Below are 20,709 nucleotides of genomic sequence, written 5' to 3' on the forward strand. Positions count from 1 at the left end.
GTTAACATGGACCATAAGTAGAGGATAAAGAAAAGGCTATGAAAGTAGGGAAAAGAATTGTGAAGATAATATGAATCCATGCTCAAATTTATTTCTTACTACATATTCAGTTGGTTCAAACTATGCATGTGCTTAGGTATATTTCTTGTATATTTCAATATTGTGTACTAGTTGTTACAAGTTATCATTAATTTTTGTTTTAGACCAACTGGTGGGAGTGACAAGTGGACAGCAACAGCTTGTGACTGTCTTTCATTATACCTCACTGGCGCCATAGCAACCATAACTTTACAGGTGGGTAGTGGGGTTAACAGTTATGATGGATATATTGATTAATTATTTCATTAATGTTTTCCATCAATTTTCTTGAGGAAAATGCTTTCTGGATTTTGCAGTGAACTTTGTTGGTCTTATTTCAAGGTGTACAATGCCTGTTTGATAGTGATAACCACAAATGATTGTATTAATGATTCAAGATATTTCTAATGTAATATTAAGTTGATAATTTGCATGTTAAAAATATAATGTTTCTGCTAGCATATTTGTGAAGTACTTTTTTAAATTTTTTAGATGTTGATAGACCTTCATTTTATTCATTTCTTTTTAAATGGTGCTGAGTATCAAACCCAGTGACTCACACGTGTTCAGCAAGCCCTCTACCATTGAGCTATAACCCCAGTCCCATATTTATGAAGTCTTTTAATATTCATTTATTAAAGTGGAAAATTAGGCTTCTAGATAAGTCAAAATTCACTATGTTATAAAATCTATATGTTTTTTTAAAATTTATTTTAATTAAAAATCATAAATTTACATAGGGCAATGTTGTTTGATTCATTCTGTTATTTTTTTTCCTCTTCCCTCCCACCCCTCTTTTCCCTCTATACAGTCCTTCCTTCCTCCATTCTTACCACCCTCCTTATCCCTAACCCTAAACCTAACCCTAACACTAACCCCTCCTACACCCCCTTATATGTCCTCATCCACTTATCAGCGATATCATTCCTCCTTTAGTTTTTTGAGATTGGCTTATCTCACTTAGCATGACATCCTCCAGTTTCATCCATTTGCCTGCAAATGCCATAATTTTATCATTCTTCATGGCGGAGTAATATTCCATTGTATATATATGCCACAGTTTCTTTATCCATTCATCAACTGAAGGGCATCTAGGTTGGTTCCACAATCTGGCTATAGTGAATTGAGCAGCTATGAACATTGATGTGTCTGTATCTCTGTAGTATGCTGATTTTAAGTCCTTTGGGTATAGGCCAAGCAGTGGGATAGCTGGGTCAAATGGTGGTTCCATTCCAAGCTTTCTGAGGAATCTCCATACTGCTTTCCAGAGTGGCTGCACTAATTTGCAGCCCCCACAGCAATGTATGAGTGTACCTTTCTCCCCACATCCTCGCCAACACCTGTTGTTGCTCGTATTCTTGATAATCGCCATTCTAATTGGGGTGAGATGAAATCTTAGGATGGTTTTGATTTGCATTTCTCTTATTACTGGAGATGTTGAACATTTTTTCATATATCTGTTGATTGCTTGTACATCATCTTCTGTGAAGTGTCTGTTCATTTCCTTAGCCCATTTGTTGATTGGATTATTTGTATTCTTGGTGTAGAGTTTTTTGAGTTCTTTATAGATTCTGGAAATTAGTGCTCTATCTGAAGTATGAGTGGCAAAGATAAATCTATATGTTTTTGAGTATGGACTTTAGATGAAGCACTTATTTTTTCTGAATATTTAAAAATATTTTTTGCAATCTTTCTGATTTAAATGTTTTGCTGCATTAATGATCAGAATTTTCATATATAACTCATTTTTCCATATTAACTTTCTCTTTGTATAATTTCTCCGCTTTGTAACTTTTTTCATATGAAGCACAATTTATGGTTTGTAATTATTTTGCTTTTTGAGGGAAAGAGGCACATCTGGGAGAGTATATTTTGATTCTATAATTGACAAAGTGTTCAGGGGAATAGAGAAACATGTTAAATGCTGGTGTCTTTTCCCCCTCATTTGGGTTGAAAAAAAAAATTTTTTTTTTTTCATTTTGTTTCCTTTGTTTCTTTGGTTAAATTTCAGCTTGGCAGTGAAATTTACATTCCTCAAATATTTCACAAAACAAATACCTGTCCCCATGGAGTCTCTCCCATGCTGTTTTCTCTGTGATATATTTAGATAGCAACGTATCTTTACTCAGTTGGAAAATTGCTTTTGCTTGCTTAGAGAAATGTAGAAGAAATACCTGTGAAAAGTACACTATTTATAAAAAGATTTTGCTTTTGTGTCTTTTATTTACTGTGCTCTTAAACCACTACAGGAAAGCAACACAACATGGCCATTACCTGTGAAAATTTTCTGCAGAGATGAAAAAGGAGAGCGTGTTGATGTTTCTAAATATCTGATTAAAAAAGGCTTAGCTTTGAGAGAAAGAAGGTATAGACTTTTTCAAATTTTTATATCAGTTTGTGATAAATACTTCTTATTTGCCTGGGTCAGTTTTTATATATGTGTACTTTCAAATCTGAATTGCAGGACTGTGGGTATAACTCAGTAGTAGAGCACTAACCTAAGCATGCTAGTTCATCCCTAGTTCAAAAAAATAGAAATCTAAATTACATTTTATTTACTGTTTTTGTTTGTTTACTTTTTAAAATTGTTGATGGACCTTTATTTTATTTGTTTATATGCAGTGCCGAGAATTGAACCCAGTGCCTCACACATACTAGGCAAGTGCTCTACCACTGAGCTACAACCCCAGCCCCTTATTTACTCTTGAAGATAATTTATAAACTAACCTCTGAGAAGACAACTCAGAAACAAATTTCTTCAGAATCATTCATTTCTCTATTCAGGCCCATTAGCTTACATTCATAATTCTCCTTCTTATGCTCTGGCTTTCTCTTATTATGCTCTTTTTCTATACTTTCTCCTTTTCTTTAGCATTTATATTCCAAACCAAAGGAAAAGGGAACAATATAGTGGGTACCGTATCTGAGCCCTTTGGCATGCTTTGGTTAGACAGAAATGTTTGAGCTTTGTGTTAGAAGTTCTGGTTAGTATGTACAATATATATTTATGTGAAACAGAAACAAATAGCAAAAAAGTAATTGAACAACATTTACATTTAAAGATCCTTTCAGGTCTTAAGTTTGAGGTTTAAGCAACTTTGAGTGGCAGAGGAAAGGATATTACTACAACCCTAGCTTACTCCTTTATCTGTCTTCCTAGATGTGGAGATAGGTTGCAATTGCAGACACATTTCCAGTAGTCACTTTTGTGCCATATATGACCATATCTTCTACTATGTGGTTGCCTGGTTAAAAAAAAGAAAATCAGAAATAAAATGGGACCTGCAATAGCTGGCCAGGTGCAGTAGATAACAACATAAGTTGCCTGAGCCTCAGCATGCAGGCTCCACATCTTTAATCCTACCTGTGCCTGTCTTGGGAGTTCATATACTTTAGGTTTAAGGAACTCCTTGCCAGAAGAAATGAATTGAAATGAAAACTGCCAGGCAAGTTAATTCTACCAGCATTGTCTGCCATCAATTTTGAGATTTGAGGTTTGGTTTTGTTGTTGTTGTTGTTTGACTTTTTTTTTTTTAACTGCTTTGACAGCACTAAAACTACTAGCTATCTTAAGGCAGTGAGAGGGAGAAATTAGTAAAGGACATTAAGTAGTAGCCTTACCAATATTATTAAAAGTACTGGAAACTAGAAGGAACAAAATTTTGGCTGTAATTCTGCTAAATCACAACCAATCTTAATAATGCCTTCCATGATTTTAATTTTTTGTATAGTCGTATGCTTTTCCTTTAAATGTAAGAGACTAACATGAAGTAAACAAAATCTAATACAGCACATTGCCACCAAGACCTAATATCTAAGTCATACCTTATTGTTTTAAGAGATTCATTATTATCTTTATATTATTTTATGAATGATAACTTTCATGTGTGTGGGTTCTGTTGACTAAATTAGAATCAAGTTTAAGGCATTTTATTTTCTAATACCATCTAGTTCCATTGTATAATACTTGGGATATACTTCTTAGGAGATTTTATGAGAGAATTTTGTGTAAATATCAGATAGTACTTTTAAAACATTTTAGTGAAATTATGCTGCTTTTTTCCCATCAGTCTTATTTATAACTTAAAATAATTTTCACTGTAACTTAAATAATGTTCATTTCCATGTAATAAATTATACCCTAGAACAGAGCAAATATTTTTAAATGTCAGATATATTTGAAAGTTTATTTTTATATTGTTTTCCCCAGCTTTTTATATTTGCTCCTGTTTAGATTTGTTCTTTTTTTGGATGTTACAGAATCAACAAATCAAATAACAACCATTCATCTGAGAAGTCTCTGCAAATTCCCCTGGGACAAGAAGATTTAATAGTTACCACTAAGCATATTAAAATTAACTTTGAGAAAAAAGCTACTAATATAATCAATGAACACAAGGTATCTGAATTTAAGGAGCAGATTTCAGAACCAAGAGCAATAGGATGCTATAAACCACCAGTTATTCCTAATACGAAAGTATTTGAGGCAGTAGTCAGCTGCATTGGTGATGATGGAACTATATTTGTAATACCTAAATTATCAGGTAAGATCTTTTATGTTATAAAGGATTCATCAGTAACAGTGGACCCAGAAACTCAAGTTCTCTAGTGAGATAGTCACAACCAGAATACATGGTCAAGTAATTAACCTCTTTGAACCTCTTTTTATTGGGTTGTTAGGAGGATTAATGATTTAACATAAAATTTGAGTTTTTAAATTATTATTTTAAAATAGCAGTATAATATGTTATAATTAGGGCTATTCTCAGTATAAGAAGAAAGTAATTTGGAATTTTCATTAAGGCAGATTGCACAACCTTTCCAAACAAAAAGTGCCTGTATATATTCTTTTTAATTAACATTTACCGAGTTGGTATGAAAATTTAAAAATATACTAAGTTGTAAAACAGTGAAATCAGAACTCAAGAAGGTAAGATATGCCAGCAAAAGTGTTCAAGATGTAAAACCTTGCACTTCCTCTCTGATAACTACACAAAGTTCAAGAAAAAGGAATTAAAGCACAAGGCCCCTTCCCTGGGAAATCTAACATGAAACTCTTATATGAAGATAGAATTCCTCCCCAGCTTAGTGTTAGGATCTTTTGCTGATCATATTAACAATGATGATAAGTAGATAGCCTTATTTTTTTTTTTTTTTTTTTTTGTATCAGGGATTGAACCCCCAGGTCACTTTACCACTACCACTTTCACATCACCACCCCTTTTTTTTTTTTATTTTGAGACAGGGTCTCACTAAGTTGCTAAGGCTGACCTCATCTGGGCATGGTGGAGTGTGCCTGTCACCCTAACAGCTTGGGAGGCTGAGGCAGAAGGATCAGGAGTTCATAGCCAGCCTCAGCAACTTATCAAAGCCCAAAACAATTCAGCAAGACCCTGTCTCCAAATTAAATATAAAAAAGGACTGGAGATGTGGCTCAGTGGTCAAGTGCCCCTGGCTTTACTCCCCGGTACCAAAAAAAAAACTCACAAATATAGGCATATGGACGCAAAGGAGTTCAGCTGGTTATAAAAATAGGAATAATGAAATTTAATAAGAATAAAGGAGTTAGGATGTGATTAAATATTTGAAAGAAAGCTGGTGGATTTATGAATCACGGTATGTCAGGGCTGTCACTGGGATTTTCCCTCTTTCCATGGTGCCAAAATTTTTGTGCATCTATAAATGATTTAGTCAACTTTGCATTTCTGTGACCAAAAGACCTGAGATGAACAGCGTAAGAGGAGGAAAAGTTTATTTTGGCTCAGAGTTTCAGAGATTCAATCCATAGCCAGCCAGCCAGCCTCCATAGTATAGGCCTGAGGTATGAAGCAGAACATCATAGTGGAAGGGTGCAGAAGAAGAAAGTAGCCTAGGACATGGCAGTCGGAGAGCAGAGAAGAGTTTTATTCACCAGGGACAAAATATAAACACCAAGGAATGCCCCTAGTGACCTACTTCCTCCAGCCAACCCTACCTACCTATAGTTACCACACAGTTAATCCACATCAGTGGATTGACCTACTGATTAGGTTACATCTCTCATAATCTTACTAGTTCACCCTGAACTTTCTTGCATTTTCTCACAAATGAGCTTTTGGGGGATACTCATAGCTAAACCATAACAATAAACCACAGGGCAGAAGTGGTACATGTGATTGGCAGAATTTAAGACTTAGAAACACAGCATAAATTTCTGAACATCCCAAGTACTGTCCCAGCATGGAAGAAGAGCAAGGCCAGACAGCTTCTGAAGGTATCTCTTAGATCAGAATCAGCACAAAGTGACTAGCCCTCCCCTACTACATCTCCTTCATTTTCCCTATATTGGTATTTACCTAAGGGTAAGATGGTTCCACGTTTAAAAGACCTGACATTTATACAAGTTTGGAGATTCTGTGAAAAGATAATAGTAAAATTTGTGTTTATTTGAAATAAGAAATCACAAAAAGTAACTGAAAATTGAGGTTCTTTCTGAAATCATCTTAGGTGTACAAGCAAATGCTTCCTAACTACAACCTGCGCCTCTAGAATATTCCAGCACTCAATAGTCTTAGGCATCATTAACTCCACTAGTGGGCCCACCTGCCAATAGGGTGCAGTAGCTATGAATTTATTGACATTTTCCTCTCACTTGTTGATCTCGTAAATACTATTTTAACCTGGAAAATAGAATAAATCTGAGCAACTGGCTATTCTAGAATAAATAAATAGTGTTTGAGACCTGGAGTAATAGTACTTAATCCAGAAGCTTTACTTGACACGTTAGTCATTGCTAAAACTGTAGACTGTTACTAGATGCTCTATATCTGGTCCTTCTGCAGCGCTGATAATGCAGGTAGGTGCCATCACACTCAGTTTACAGAGAATAAACTGAGGTGTAGGGAGAGGTAAGGAACTATCCAAGATCACACAATTAAATGTGTAGAACTGGGATTGAACCTGATTCCAGCCCTTGCCTTCTGTGGTACCACTTATAGGGATATATAGTCTCTGTGGAAATAGTGGGCCACTTTGTAGGAAAGACAAAATTAGAATTTTAACTTTTATTTTCACTATTACACTGTATCTAAGCATCAAGTAATACATAAGTTGTGTTATGTTTTATTAGGTGTGCTGTCAAACTACCATCTTCAGTTGGTAATTCTTTTACATTAGTCTACCTGACATGTTTAGAGCTCATTATGATGTTTGTACTCTCAAAATATTATAAAAAATAATTATTTATATGGTCTTAGTATATTTTAAAAACATACAGAAGATACTGACCAAATTAGATTTTTATGAAAGTTCTATTATAAACCTGATTTTTAATTCCTTATATTATCTAAGTTATGAAGTTACTAAAAATTGTTGATAACTTCTTATTGAACAGTGGTAGGAAATTTTTCCTAAATGCTTTTTCTATTTTTAATAATTTATTCAGAATTTGAGCTGGTAAAAATGATGAATGAAATTCAAAGTAATTTAAAATACCTTGGTCTTTTGGAACCTTATTTCTGGAAAAAGGGAGAACCTTGTGCAGTGAGAGGATCTGATACAATGTGGTATCGAGGCAAAGTAATGGAAGTTGTAGGTGGTACTATCAGGGTGAGTTTGATATTCTTTTGTAACTATTCTGGGTAAATGCTGTAGCATTAAGTGGTCCTTTGATCACATGAAAATTTGATTAAAACATGTTTTGTTGAATTCAGCCATTAGCTACATTACACTTTTATTTGTTAAGTACAATCATTAGATGCATTACAACTTATTTGTATTAAAGATTTTTTTATTTTCAAATATATTTAATAACCTGAGTAACGGAAGAATAGTTGCAGGTAGGGATTTGACTGCTGGTACCTTAATGGATGGACCACTTAGTTGTAATTTATGGGTGTGTGCACATACACAGTATTAAGTAAAACTTGCTTTCCAATATGTTCAGTATCTCCTTGCAAATTTGTTTATGGCCCAACTAGTCCCTTCAGGGTAAGCACTGATTTACCTTTCCATAATAGTGAGGTGGCACTCAGATTTTATTCAGAATCTTCAAAAACATCTACATGCAATAAAAACTAGATGTATAAAAACTAGATGTATAAAAATATAGATAAAAATACCTTCAGTGAGGTGCATAGCTATAATCCCGGCAGCTCAGGAGACTGAGACAGGAGGATCACAAGTTTGAGGCCAGCTTTGGCAACTTAGGAAGACTTTGTCTCAAAAATAAAATTTAAAAAGGACTGTAGCTCAGTGGTAGAACACCTTTGGGTTCAATTCTCAGAACCACAAAAAAGAAAAAATTTTAAAAAGGAGGGAAAAGAAGGAATATAAGTAAAGCATTGAAATTGATGAAGGTATTTCACACTTGCAATGTTTAGTTTTAATCGAAGTGAGGGGGAGAAAAAATAAGTCTTTTCTACTTGGACAGATGTTTATTTTATTACATGATATTTAATAATTATATAGCATTTCAGGTTTTTTAGCTTTTTCACATCTGTATTTTCATATTTTATAATTTGTTTACAACTCTCCTGGACTAAATTATTCCTATTTTAATAAGAAAATTGAAGCTTAATTCATTGACCTGCCAAGGTTACCCTGTTAGTGGGTAGTAATGTTGGAGTCCATATCCTAATATAGACTGATTTCTAAATTTCTAAGTCTTATACTTTTTATGCCAGACTACAGATTTGTAATGATTTTGATGGAAATAAAATGGCTTCAAATTTTGGGTGAGTACTTAAACAACTGAATACTTAGAGTTTCATGTGTTTATATGCACATGGGTCACTTTTTACATGCATTTGAGTTGTTCAGATAACCTCTACCATTTCTTATTTATTACAAAAGTGAACTGAAATTCAGTTTTTATCAAGTTATCACACTTCATGAGCTTTCCATATATGAAATCCAAATAAATTAGATGGTGAACTATTTTTTAACTTCTCATACTGTCACAATATGTCAATTTATTTTAATTTACTCAAAAGTATTTTGAGAGGGCTGGGGGTCTAGCTCAGTTGGTAGAATGCTTGCCTCACAATCACAAGGTCCTGGGTTCAATCCCCAGCACCAAAAAAAAAAAATTTTGATAGTTTCAATCATTACTTTTTTCTCACTGTTGTCATTTTACATTTCAAGTACACACAATGAATTCCCATTATTTAACTTGGTACCTTGCAAAGTTTATGCTGTGATTAACATTAAGTAAATATTTCATTAAGTCAGTCATGGAAAGACAATACTACATGTTCTGTTTCCTATGTGGAAGCTTTTTTAAAAGTCAGTCTGAATGTAGAATAGTGATTACTAGAGGCTGGAACGGTGGGGAGTAAAATGGTATGTTCATTTTGTTAGGTCAAGGCAGAAGAACTAACTTATTGGCACTACTTATTTTTAATATAGTATAGAAAAACTGAATTATCAAAACTAAAACATTTTTAAAAAGGGTTGCTCTTAAGGAAGGCCTATTAAGGCCAGTTTTTTAAAAAGTTTTGATTTATAGGTTTCATGTGAGAAAACTTTTACAATGAGATTTGATATGCTATGGAATGAGGGAATATAATGTTCCTTTTTTCCTGGAAATTTTCCAAATCCCAATTTAGTTATGTAAATTTAGTCATTTTTTTGTTGCCATTGTTGTTAACATTAGGAAATCCCTTCTTTCCCCTAGCTTTTAGTAATAAATTTTAACTGTAAATTGTATTTGACCTGTTTCAGGTACAATATTTAGATCATGGATTCTCTGAGAAGATTCCACAGTGTCATCTTTACCCTATTTTACTATATCCTGATACACCACAGTTTTGTATTCCTTGTCAACTCTATCATACTATACCAGTAAGTATATAGTAATTGTGGAATGATTAATTTTAAATTTTATTTTTATTAATATTTTTTAGAAATTAGAATGTATTTTCAGTTGCTACAAAATTAGTAAAATAACTACAAATAAGTTTAATAGAACAGCTAAAGGCTCTCTATATAGAAAATTATAAAATTATACTTAAGAATATAACATCTGAGTAAATGAAGCAGCATAGTATGTCAATAGATGGGAAGGTGTAAAATTGTAAAAATGTAGTTATTTATTGGCTGAACTTACAACAAATTTGAAGATGGAAGTCAGATTGAAAAACAGTATACTTATGATCTCTTGCTGCATAACAAAAGTTAAAACTTAATGATCTAAAACAATATCTTATACATCAGTTTCTGTGGCTCCAGAATTAGGAGTGGTTTAGTTGGGTTGTTTGAACTCAGGGTCTTTCATGATACTGCATTCAAGATGTCCACTATAGCATAGCCATCAAGAACATCTGCTGGGGACAGAGGAGTCCAGTGTAGATGGCTCATTACATGGCATTTGGCAGGAAGTCTTAACTGCTTTGCCTCATGACTCTCTTAATACATGAAAATATGACAAGACTCTGCTCTCTAATGAATATGTATTGTAGCCCTCTGTAAGCACTGCATTGGCATATTGGTCTTTTTAAAATGTTTTAAATTGTGATATTTTATTTTTAATGTAAATTTGTTTTTAAATCATAAAATGTTTTTGATGAGTACTATAGGGAGAATCTCAAATTATTGTTTTTAAAGATCATTTTATCATATACTAGTGATATTTTCTGAAAATGGCTTATGTATTTTGTATTGCTATCTAGTATTACCTGTTGATGACTACTTCTTTGTATCTGAATATGCTCCCTGCTTTCTCTCACTTTGTAAAAACTGTAAAAGAATCTGAGTATATTAATCCCACATAGGTTGGGAATGTCTGGCAGCCAGATGCAATAGAGCTTCTTCAGGAGCTGCTTTCAAAGAGAGAGGTGGACGTTCACATTATGGTAATTTGTCTTTAAAGCATATATAGTTGGTTTAAATTATCTACCATAGAATACTATAATGAGCATAATTTGAGCAATATTTTTTATGATAAGCCATCCTATTATGTGTTCAAATATGGATATAAATCATCCTTTTATATTAGAAAAGTTACCATTTTGGTTCCTAGGCTTATTTTAAATAAGCTCAATTTTGAGCAAGTACTTGAAATTTTCATAACAAAGTCAGAAATTTGAAAGATTCTTTATTTACAACTTACTTGGATACAAGAAGCAATATCTCATTGTTGAAGATGTTTATAAACATATGCAACAGTTTTCAGGATACTGCTGTATATCAGTGCTATTAGGTAATTCTAAGAGGGCTGTCATTGACAATCCCTATCCTCAAAGACCTTCTCTAGTTAGTGAAACAAGACATAAACTTAAAAATCTCACACCATGGAGCAGTGTGCAGAGAGTCAAATGAAGGGTAAAAAGACCAAGTGCAATAGAAATTCAGAGGTGGTGATAACTAAGGTATTCCTTAAAGAAAAAATGGTAGAGTTCTCCTGACAGTGAAATGGAGTGCAAAAAGGCACAGTGATATATTTTTAAGAAATAATACAACTGACCAAAACAGTGGAGGCTTTTATGAGGAGGAGGAGAAGTGGTGATTAGGATTCAAGAGACGGCTGGGCCCCGGTGGAGATTTCTGAGTCGTGAGATAATAAGAAGGTTAACCTGTAATTCTTAGAGGAAAGTATTTTTGTATTGAAGTGATGAAGACCTAAAAAGTGCCACAGACCTACTTAAATGATAAAATGGCTAATATTGATACTAAGAGTCCTTCTCTTAGTTGCTCATAGACTCTATGACAGGTCACTGAAGTAAGGTACAAATTGAAATTTTTCAGTTGGTCAGGGTAGTTTTCTTTGCTGCTTAGCTTAACATAGTCAAAAGAAACATTTGTAGTGTAGCAGCAAAGGCTGTGGGGTTTTTCAGGCTGTGTATTTACATGCCCACATGTGCTCCTTGGCCATATACACTAAGAGATACAGTCCTACACCTGTAATTGCTGTAAGGATAGAACAGTCAGAAATGCCTGCCTTTGTGGAGCTTCCATTTTAGTGGTGGGAAGCAGAAAATGAAAAAATAAACTATAAAGTCTATTGAATTATGATAAGCGCTTGGAAGAAAAAATAGAAAATGCTGATAGGAATTAGTGCTACTGGGGAGGAGGTTCCACATTAAACACAGTGATCAGGTGGCATTTGAGTCAAGACCTTAAATTGGTAAGAGGACAAACCATCCAGATGCTTGGAGAAGGTGCCAAGGACTCTAAGGTAAAAGCAGTAGCCTGTGAGAGGAGTAGCAGAGCTGTTGCATTGAGGGCCTATGTGGCCCACATACACACCATAGGATCTGAGGGGGAAATATATCTAGTATTTCCTTCTGGCTGCTATGATGATAGGAAACAGGGTCTTAGGAAAAGATCAAAGCAGGGAGATCAGCTGGAAAACAATTATTGTAACTCAGTGAGAAGATGAATTTGGACAAGAGTGGGACCAGTGGAAATTTAAGTTTACCAGTTATAGACACAATCAGTACCTGGTAATTGTGAATGGGCTTTATGCAAAGTTGCTTTTTCTTTTTTTCTTTCTTTTTTGTGTTTGGTGGGGGATGTGGGGGGAGGCTGCTGGGGATTGAACCCAAGACCTTATGCCTAAGGCAAAAGCTATGCCACTGAGCTACATCCCCAGCCTTTATTCAGAGTTTAGTCATTGTAATGAACCCTGCTTTTAGACTATTAATTTCTTCTTCTGAAGTGTGTGTGTGTGTTTACTGGGGATTGAAGCCACAGGTGCTCTGCCACTGAGCTACATCCCAGCACTTTTCTATTTTTTATTTTGAGACAGGGTCTCACTAGGTTGCCAAGGCTGGCGTTGAACTTGGCGATCCTCCTGCCTCCACCTCCAGAGTTGCTGGGATTACAGGCATGCTCCACCATGCCCAGCTAGACTAAATTTCTTCTGATTCCTGCCATTTTAATATTTGTTAACTGAACTTTATTTCTTCACCTCTGAATACACCTTTTCTCTCTTCTATTAAGTATAAATTATTATTATTGTCTGAAGATGTCATAAATAGCAAATTATATATAGCTTCTAATAAATAACTAGAAAACACTATACTATATGGGCATGTAAATATATTTTGCAGAAATCAAAGTCAAATACCAGGAAGAAAATTGTATGAAATGAGTCAAGCTGTCTGCTCATACTGTTATTGTCAGAAACCTGATATCATATTTGCTGACCATAACACATCAAATAGACCTTATTTTTTAAAGTAATAATCTTGGGAGGGGTGGGGGGAAGGGAAAAAATAACAGAATGAATCAAACAACATTGCTCTATGTAAATTTATGATTACACAAATGGTATGCCTTTACGCCATGTACAAACAGAGAAACAACATGTATCCCATTTGTTTACAATAAAAAAAAAAAAAAATAAAGTAATAATCTTCCTTTTTTGAACTTAAATAGGAATTGCCTGAAACTCCATGGGGAAAGTTATCTGTTCATCTCTATTTTGATGGAATGTCACTTTCCTATTTTATGACACACCATAAATACTGTACTTTTGAACATTGTGAGGAGATATTTAAAGAAGTAAGTGACTTTTTCTATAAAAATCTACATGATAGAAAAATGCCAATTAAATTGTTATTTTATTCTTCAAGACTTAAATATGATTCTACATATTCAACCTAAGAATGAGAATTTGTAAATTCTTTGTTAAGAAAGCAGTACACTGCATCGTGCTTGTCCTGAAACTCTTTATTTATATTAAGGTTTCATTAATGTTTCTGTACCTTCAAAATTAATGAGATGTCATGTTACCAGTGTTGCTTGAATAAGGAAAGCACATTATAAAACCATTGTAGAATTCAATGATAGAACTCAGACAAAATGGTTTTTTTCATTTGACTTGATAGGTTGAGCATCCCTAATACAAAATCTGAAGTGCTCCAAAATTCAAAACCTTTTTGAATGCCGTACTCAAAAAGTTTTCAGATTTTGGAGCATTTTGAGTTTTTAGATTAGGTAAAGTCTGTGTAAATAATCTAAAATCAAAAAAAAACTATAAGATCTGAATTGTTTTGGTTCCAAGTATGAGGATATTCAACCTTTATGAAGTTTCTCTTGTATACCTTCTTATGGAAAACTAAGAGCCACATTTTGAGCATAACTTAATAAATAGCCTATTATGTTGCCTACTGCCTCCATTTTCAATATTTTAGATCTAGTTCCACATTTCAAGCTGCTTAAAATTCTTGAGAGGACTAGCGTATACATAATAATAACATTTTGTATCACAAGATGTTTTTATTTCTAGAGAAACAGTTTACTTGTTAGGTATTTAAATATTCATTTTAGTGATAGTATACAACCAAACAAAATTTACTTTCTTCTCTCAGACATAAACTGCAATGTCAGTTTGTACCTGTAATCCTCATACACTTTTTTAAAGCAAAGACATACACATGTATGTATATAAGTTTCTCCATTTATTATGCTCAGTTTATAAAAATTAGCCCCTTTTCCAGTTGTACTCTTCACTATGCATATTTTAAAAGGAAAAGTAATAGGTCCCACTCTCTTGTAATAAACTAATTATCATTGATACATATTTAGCATAACATAATGACTCAGTTCTGTGGGAATGAAATAAAAAAGTGCTTTAAAATAATGTTATATAGATAGGTGGTTTAACTCATTAATGATATTATTTTAGAAACCAACAGATTACAATAAAAAGTATGAAGAAGAAAGATGGGAAATAAAATTTGAGGTAAGTTACAGTCCCAATACTTTGGAAACTTTGCATGCTTCATCAGTATAAAGGATCTGATAACAGGATGAGGAAGTAAGAACTTTATTTGTAACTGCTTTATTGATATATTATTTACATACTGTATATTCATCTTTTTAAAATATACAATTCAGTGGTTCTTAGGATTATTCACTGAGTTATACAACCATCACCACTAATACCAAAACATTCCAAAGAGAAACCCTGTACAAACAGTAGTCATTCCCTATTATTCCCCAGTTTTGTGGTAACCACTTCATCTGTCTTTGGATTTGCCTGTTCTAGACATTTCATGTAAATGGAGTCATACAATATGTGGTCCTTTGTCTCTGTCTTGTTTAGTGTGTTTTCAAGGTTCCCGCGTATTGTTGTATATAGTCGTATTTCATTCTATTGACAAAAAAAATTATATTGTATGGATGTATTGTATTTATCCATTCATCTATGGACAGACATGTGATTTGTTTCCACATTTTGGTGATTGTAAATAATACTGCTGTGAACATTCATCTACAAGATTTTATGAGGATATGTACTCTCCTTTCTTTTGGGTATATATCTAGGAGAATTACTGAGTCTTATGGTACCTGTTTGATATTTTAAGGAACCATAAAACTCTTTCCCAAAGTAGCTGCACCATTTTGCATTCATGCCAGGAATGTGAAAGGGATTCCATTTTTCTGTATGTCATCACCAACATTTTTGTAATCTTTTTTTTTAACCATCCTGATTTTGATATACATTTCACTGATGATAATGTCAAGCATCTTTTTATGGTTTTATTGGCCATATGTATTTTTTCTTTGGAGAAACATCTGTTCAAATCTATTGCCCATTTTTAGTTGGATTATCTTATTATCTTTTTATTGTTGAGTTATAAGAGTTCTTTATATATTCTGTATACAAGTTTCTTTTTAGGTACAAGATTTGCAAATATTTTCTCCATTCTGTGGGCTATCATTTCACTTTCTTGATAATGTCCTTTAAGCACTTAAGCTTTTAATTTTGGTTAAGTCAAATTTATGTTTTTTTTCTTTTGTCAATTGTGTTTTTTGGTGTATGAAGAGTTTTAACAAATTAAGCTTTATTAGTAGAATTTTGTTTATTTGATATAAAAATAACATGCTCATAGGAAAGTAAGTATTTTGTAACAAATCAGTAAAGTTCAGCTATGGATAGTTTCTTTTTGCTGAACTTTCCTAGATTTAATATTTGCTTTTGGGTTTTTCCAGAATTTGAAAATGTTCAATAGTAATGAACTAACCTACAAATAAATATATAGGTTATGGTTTTACTTGCTTATGTTACTTATCATATTCTTTAAGAATAAAAAGTAATTTTATTTTTTGTAATATTTTTATGGGTGCATTATAGTTGTACATAATGGTGTGATTTGTTATTATGCATTCATGCATGCATACAATGCAACAATATAATAGGCCAATATCATTCCCCAGTATTTCCCCTTTCCTTTTCCTCAACTCTCTCCCTGATCCCCCACCACCTTTTCATTTTTCCTCTCTTACCTCCACTTGTGACTTTGAGTTTGGCTTATTTAACTTAATGGTCTCAAGTTCCATCCATTTTCTTGCAAATGACATGATTTCATTCTTTTTTTATGACTTAGTAAAACTCCATTGTGGGACTGGGATTGTGGCTCAGTGGTAGTGTGGTCACCTAGCACGCATGAGGCCCTGGGTTCAATCCTCAGCACCACATGAAAAAAAAACCCAGATTTTTCTTTTTTTAAAAAAACCTCCATTGTGTTTGTGTGTGTGTGTGTGTACATATATACACCACATTTTCTATATTCATTTTTTATTCCTTTATCTATTAATGGACAAGGAATAAAAGTATGTTTTTAAAAGATGAGACTAGGTATGTAGCTCAACGGTAGAGCACTTGGCTAACATGCACAAGGCCCTGAGTTCAATCCCCAGCACGGCAGAATAGATAATATGGATAAGATAGATAGATACTCACCTTTTTTGATGATTTTAACTAATCTTTTAGCATTTCATATATTATTTTAGTTTTTCTTAGAAAGTAACAATTCTAAAAATAAGTGAAATACTACAGTAGCATGTAAAGGCAAAAGGAAATTGCCCCTATTCTGCATCTCAGATACCTCAGTGCCATTCATTAGTGGCAATTACTGTTGATGGAGGACAAAAAATGCTAAAGATCACATTTTGTTTCTACTACTACAAAATCATTTTGTGGTATTCAGTATCAAGGAATACTTGCTTTCTACTAATTGAAAATTGATACCAGAATGAATTTTTATAATGTAGTCAATTTTTGTAATTGTCATTCTGAAATTTGAAATTTTTGTGGTGTTTCAGGAATTACTTTTGTCTGAGACAGAGACTCCTATTTTACCACCATATTTGTCTTCGTCTCTACCTCCACCAGAAGAATTGTATGCTGTTCAAGTGAAACACGTTGTCTCACCTAATGAAGTATGTCATCTGGATGATTAGGTGGTGGTTAAAAACATAGCAGCATCTTGATCTTAAATATTAGAATTGCTTCTTCACTTCTCCAGCTTCCTGACTGTAAATATTGGAAGATTGGTGATCTCTAATTGGCCTCCCCATGTAATATCCTCCTCAGACATTATTATTTTTTTTCATGAGGCAGGTGTTTTTAAGTACTTGCTAGGTTCAGTGTCTTGTGCCTGTATTCACTGTGTGTTTATATTGATTTTTTAGATTTTTAGGTTGGAACTGTTTCCTCCTATAAAATCATAAACAACTCACTAGCAGTGGTTTTTCCTATGTCAAAATCCCTGATTGCTGCGTTAGTAGGTTGTTAGATGATAATAAATGATACAGAAAAATCACCTTTTCTATTTATGATGTTTGTCTACCTTTTACACTGGGCAGTAATTCCATGAAGACAGAACTTTTCATCCATGTTGTTCATAGATATATTCCCCAGAACCTAGAGTAATAACTGATATATAATAGCCACTAGGTAAATGTTGACTGACTGAATAATGCAATAGAGAAAATTCAGTTATAAAGCCTGGCACAGTGGGTATACACCTGTAATCCCAGCTACTTGGTAGGCTAAGGCAGGAAGATTACAATTTTGAATGGGACCCAGTCTCAAAAAAAATAAAGGACTGGGTTGTAAGTGGTGAAGCTACTACCTTGAAGAAGAGCCTGAAGAAGCAAGGCAGAGGTTTAGTAAGAATGTAGAGACATTCCAACCAGGTATGGTGGCGCATGCCTCTAATCCCAGCAGCTTGGGAGGCTAAGGCAGGAGGATCACAAATTCAAAGCCAGCCTCAGCAACTCAGTGAGATCCTTTCTGTAAGTAAAGTACAAAAAAGGGCTGGGAATGTGAGTCAGTGGTTAAGCGCCCCTGCAGAGTTCAATTCTCAGTATCCCCCGCCCCTCAAAAAAAGTACAGACATTCCCTCCTCTAACAGATTTTAGAACAGGTATACTTATGTTCTAAAAGAAGTAGATTCTTAACAAAACTTGATTTTTGTTATAACAGGTTGGAGAAGTTGGGTTATTTATTTTTCTTTCTTTTGGTACCAGGAATTGAACTCAGGGGCATACAATCACTGAGCCATAACCCCAGCCCTATTTTGCATTTTATTTACAGACAGTGTCACTTAATTACTTAGTGCCTCACTTTTGCTGAGGCTGACTTGGCACTTGCCTGGCAAGTTGGGTTATTTCTAATGCTATTTCTTGCCTATCATGTGCAAGGCCCTGGTTTCAATCCTCAGTACCACAAAAAATAAAAATAAAAAACTCACATGTCCTTGGCTAATGAGGAGGAGAGGAAGACATGACAAGTAGCATTAGCCTTTTACATAGTCAACCATTGTTTCACAGGTAGGAAAGAACTTGCTGACTACTTTAATCGGAGAGCATAGTACTGTACAACCATTGCTGAGTTTCATAATTTTTGTATTATTTATTGCTGCATAATGAATTGCCCCAAATTTAGCTGCTGAAAGCAACACACCCGAAGGTCAGGAATCTAGAAACTGCTTGCTTAATTCTAGCTCAGGATCTCTCATGAGGCTATAATCAAGATGTTGATGAGGACTATAAAATTCACATCTAAAAGGACTTGCATGACACCACCTGGAGAAATCATTTCTGCATCCTTGAGGCCTTTCCAGTGGCCTGCTTAGGATATGGTTACAGACTTCCTGGAGCATGCAATCCCCAACAAAAGCACCACAGGACAAAGCCACATGTGTCTTATCCATACTCAACAGTCACACCCCACTTCAATGGTGGTGTTTTGGTTACAAGATAAGTGTAGTAGAATGTGGGAGGAAGCTACAAAGAGGTAAGCAGCAGGAGGCAAAGATCACTGGGGCTGTCATTGGAGACCACTTGCCAAAGTAATTTGTGCACTTAAATGAATACTAGAAGTTACAAAACTTAAGTTCTTTTCCTTCCCTTCCATCCATTTAGGTGTTCATTTGCCTTGATTCTGTAGAAAACCGTAGTCAGTGTAATCGTAGTAACACAGATGACAGTGGAATCAGCTGGGAATCGGAATCCGAGAGACTTGAAGAAGCACTGCAGAGGTTTAATAAGAATGTAGAGACATTCCCTCCTCTGACAGATTTTAGAACAGGTATACTTTTTTTTTTTTTTTAATGAAATAAGGTTCTTAGCAAAACTTGATTTTTGTTATTAATGGACAGGGGAGGTTGGGTTATTTCTAATGCTAACCATATTTTTCCCATACTTGTTTACATGCATGAAGTCTTCAATTCTAAAGATACTTTGGAGATAGTCTCCCATTTTCTAGATGAGGAATGTGAACTGAAAGAGAAGTTAAGCAACTCCCCTGGGATATTTCCACTTTCCAAAAATCAGGATGTGTCGGGGAAATTGACTGCATAATGCATAAAAGAGTGTTTTCTAAGCATGAGGTTTTACCACTAGCTCAAATAGTGAAAGTTGTCATTCAGAAGTTAATGGCCAGTAATTTAATTACAAAACACCTCCACTAATCATTTTGAGGTGGGAACTCAGACTGTCCTGGTCTATCAGGATAGGTGAAATTCTTTTTTTTCTTTGCAATCTGTTCTTCCAATCTTTATTAGATATGCATGGTTCTGCTCTAAGGGTAATCTATCTAGTTTGTGGTTTGACAGTTCATAAATACCAAGAATGCCTATACATTTGTGTCAATATGTGATACAGATGTATTTATTCTTGATGTTTTATATAGATCAGAAGATACTTTAGCAAAGGAAAAAAGTATATCAGCCTAATTAATGTCTTAACGAATTTTCTTTTTTTTTTTTTAATTTTGAGACAGGTGTCATTAAGTTGATGAGGCTGGCCTCAAAATTTGTGATCCTTCTGCCTCAGCCCCTCCAGTGAGATTTTCATTGAATTTTGTTCTTTAGTCTCTGAATATTCCCAGTCATTGATTCTGTTGTCTCTACTCTTTTATCTATTTTCCTGCAGTACCTCTTGCCTTCTCCATTTTCAGGAGATTTGAAACATTATATATTTCAGCTTTCTGGGAGCAACTTTCATGATTTCACACAATTGTAGAAATCTTGTCTTCAGGTAGTGGAGATAATATTGAATTTTTTTTCTTTAATACTGTTACTCAAAGTTGCTATTATTACTGATTCTGTCATAGTTTGCAAATTGCTCTCTGGTACTCTTCGAAAGCGGTTGCCAGTTTTTCTCATTAGATGCTGTTTTAGATTAATGTTTTGTTTGTCCTTCAGAAGACAAATGCTTTGGATGATTTTTCTTTCTTTTTCCTGTGTTTCTAATCTGTTTCTCTGACAACTCCAGTTCTCCATTATCACTTTTTCTTTTCTAATTTCAACTGTTGAGACGTTTTCTTAGAAGCATTTGCTTTCCCATGCATCTCAATCACTAACTGATTCTTCTTAAGTCTCTCAGGGACTTGTGCTCCTCCTAGGAGAACAT

At 34.1% G+C, this 20,709-nt stretch overlaps 1 protein-coding gene across 1 annotated transcript in view; it reads left to right on the top strand.

The window, feature by feature from the left end:
* Positions 1-20,709, top strand: part of RNF17 (ring finger protein 17) — a gene marked incomplete at its 5' end in the record, with an annotated part of 117,782 nt that overhangs the window by 92,820 nt on the left and 4,253 nt on the right. Inside the window, 10 exons of the mRNA XM_079138814.1 lie at positions 204-294; positions 2,328-2,443; positions 4,339-4,622; positions 7,502-7,665; positions 9,781-9,900; positions 10,830-10,910; positions 13,438-13,563; positions 14,690-14,746; positions 17,113-17,229; positions 19,219-19,384. Coding sequence (XP_078994940.1) covers positions 204-294; positions 2,328-2,443; positions 4,339-4,622; positions 7,502-7,665; positions 9,781-9,900; positions 10,830-10,910; positions 13,438-13,563; positions 14,690-14,746; positions 17,113-17,229; positions 19,219-19,384 — 1,322 coding nt within the window. The remainder of the gene's footprint in view (positions 1-203; positions 295-2,327; positions 2,444-4,338; positions 4,623-7,501; positions 7,666-9,780; positions 9,901-10,829; positions 10,911-13,437; positions 13,564-14,689; positions 14,747-17,112; positions 17,230-19,218; positions 19,385-20,709) is intronic.

This window comes from Sciurus vulgaris, assembly GCF_902686455.1.
Source record: "Sciurus vulgaris genome assembly, chromosome: 4".
NCBI lineage: Eukaryota > Metazoa > Chordata > Mammalia > Rodentia > Sciuridae > Sciurus > Sciurus vulgaris.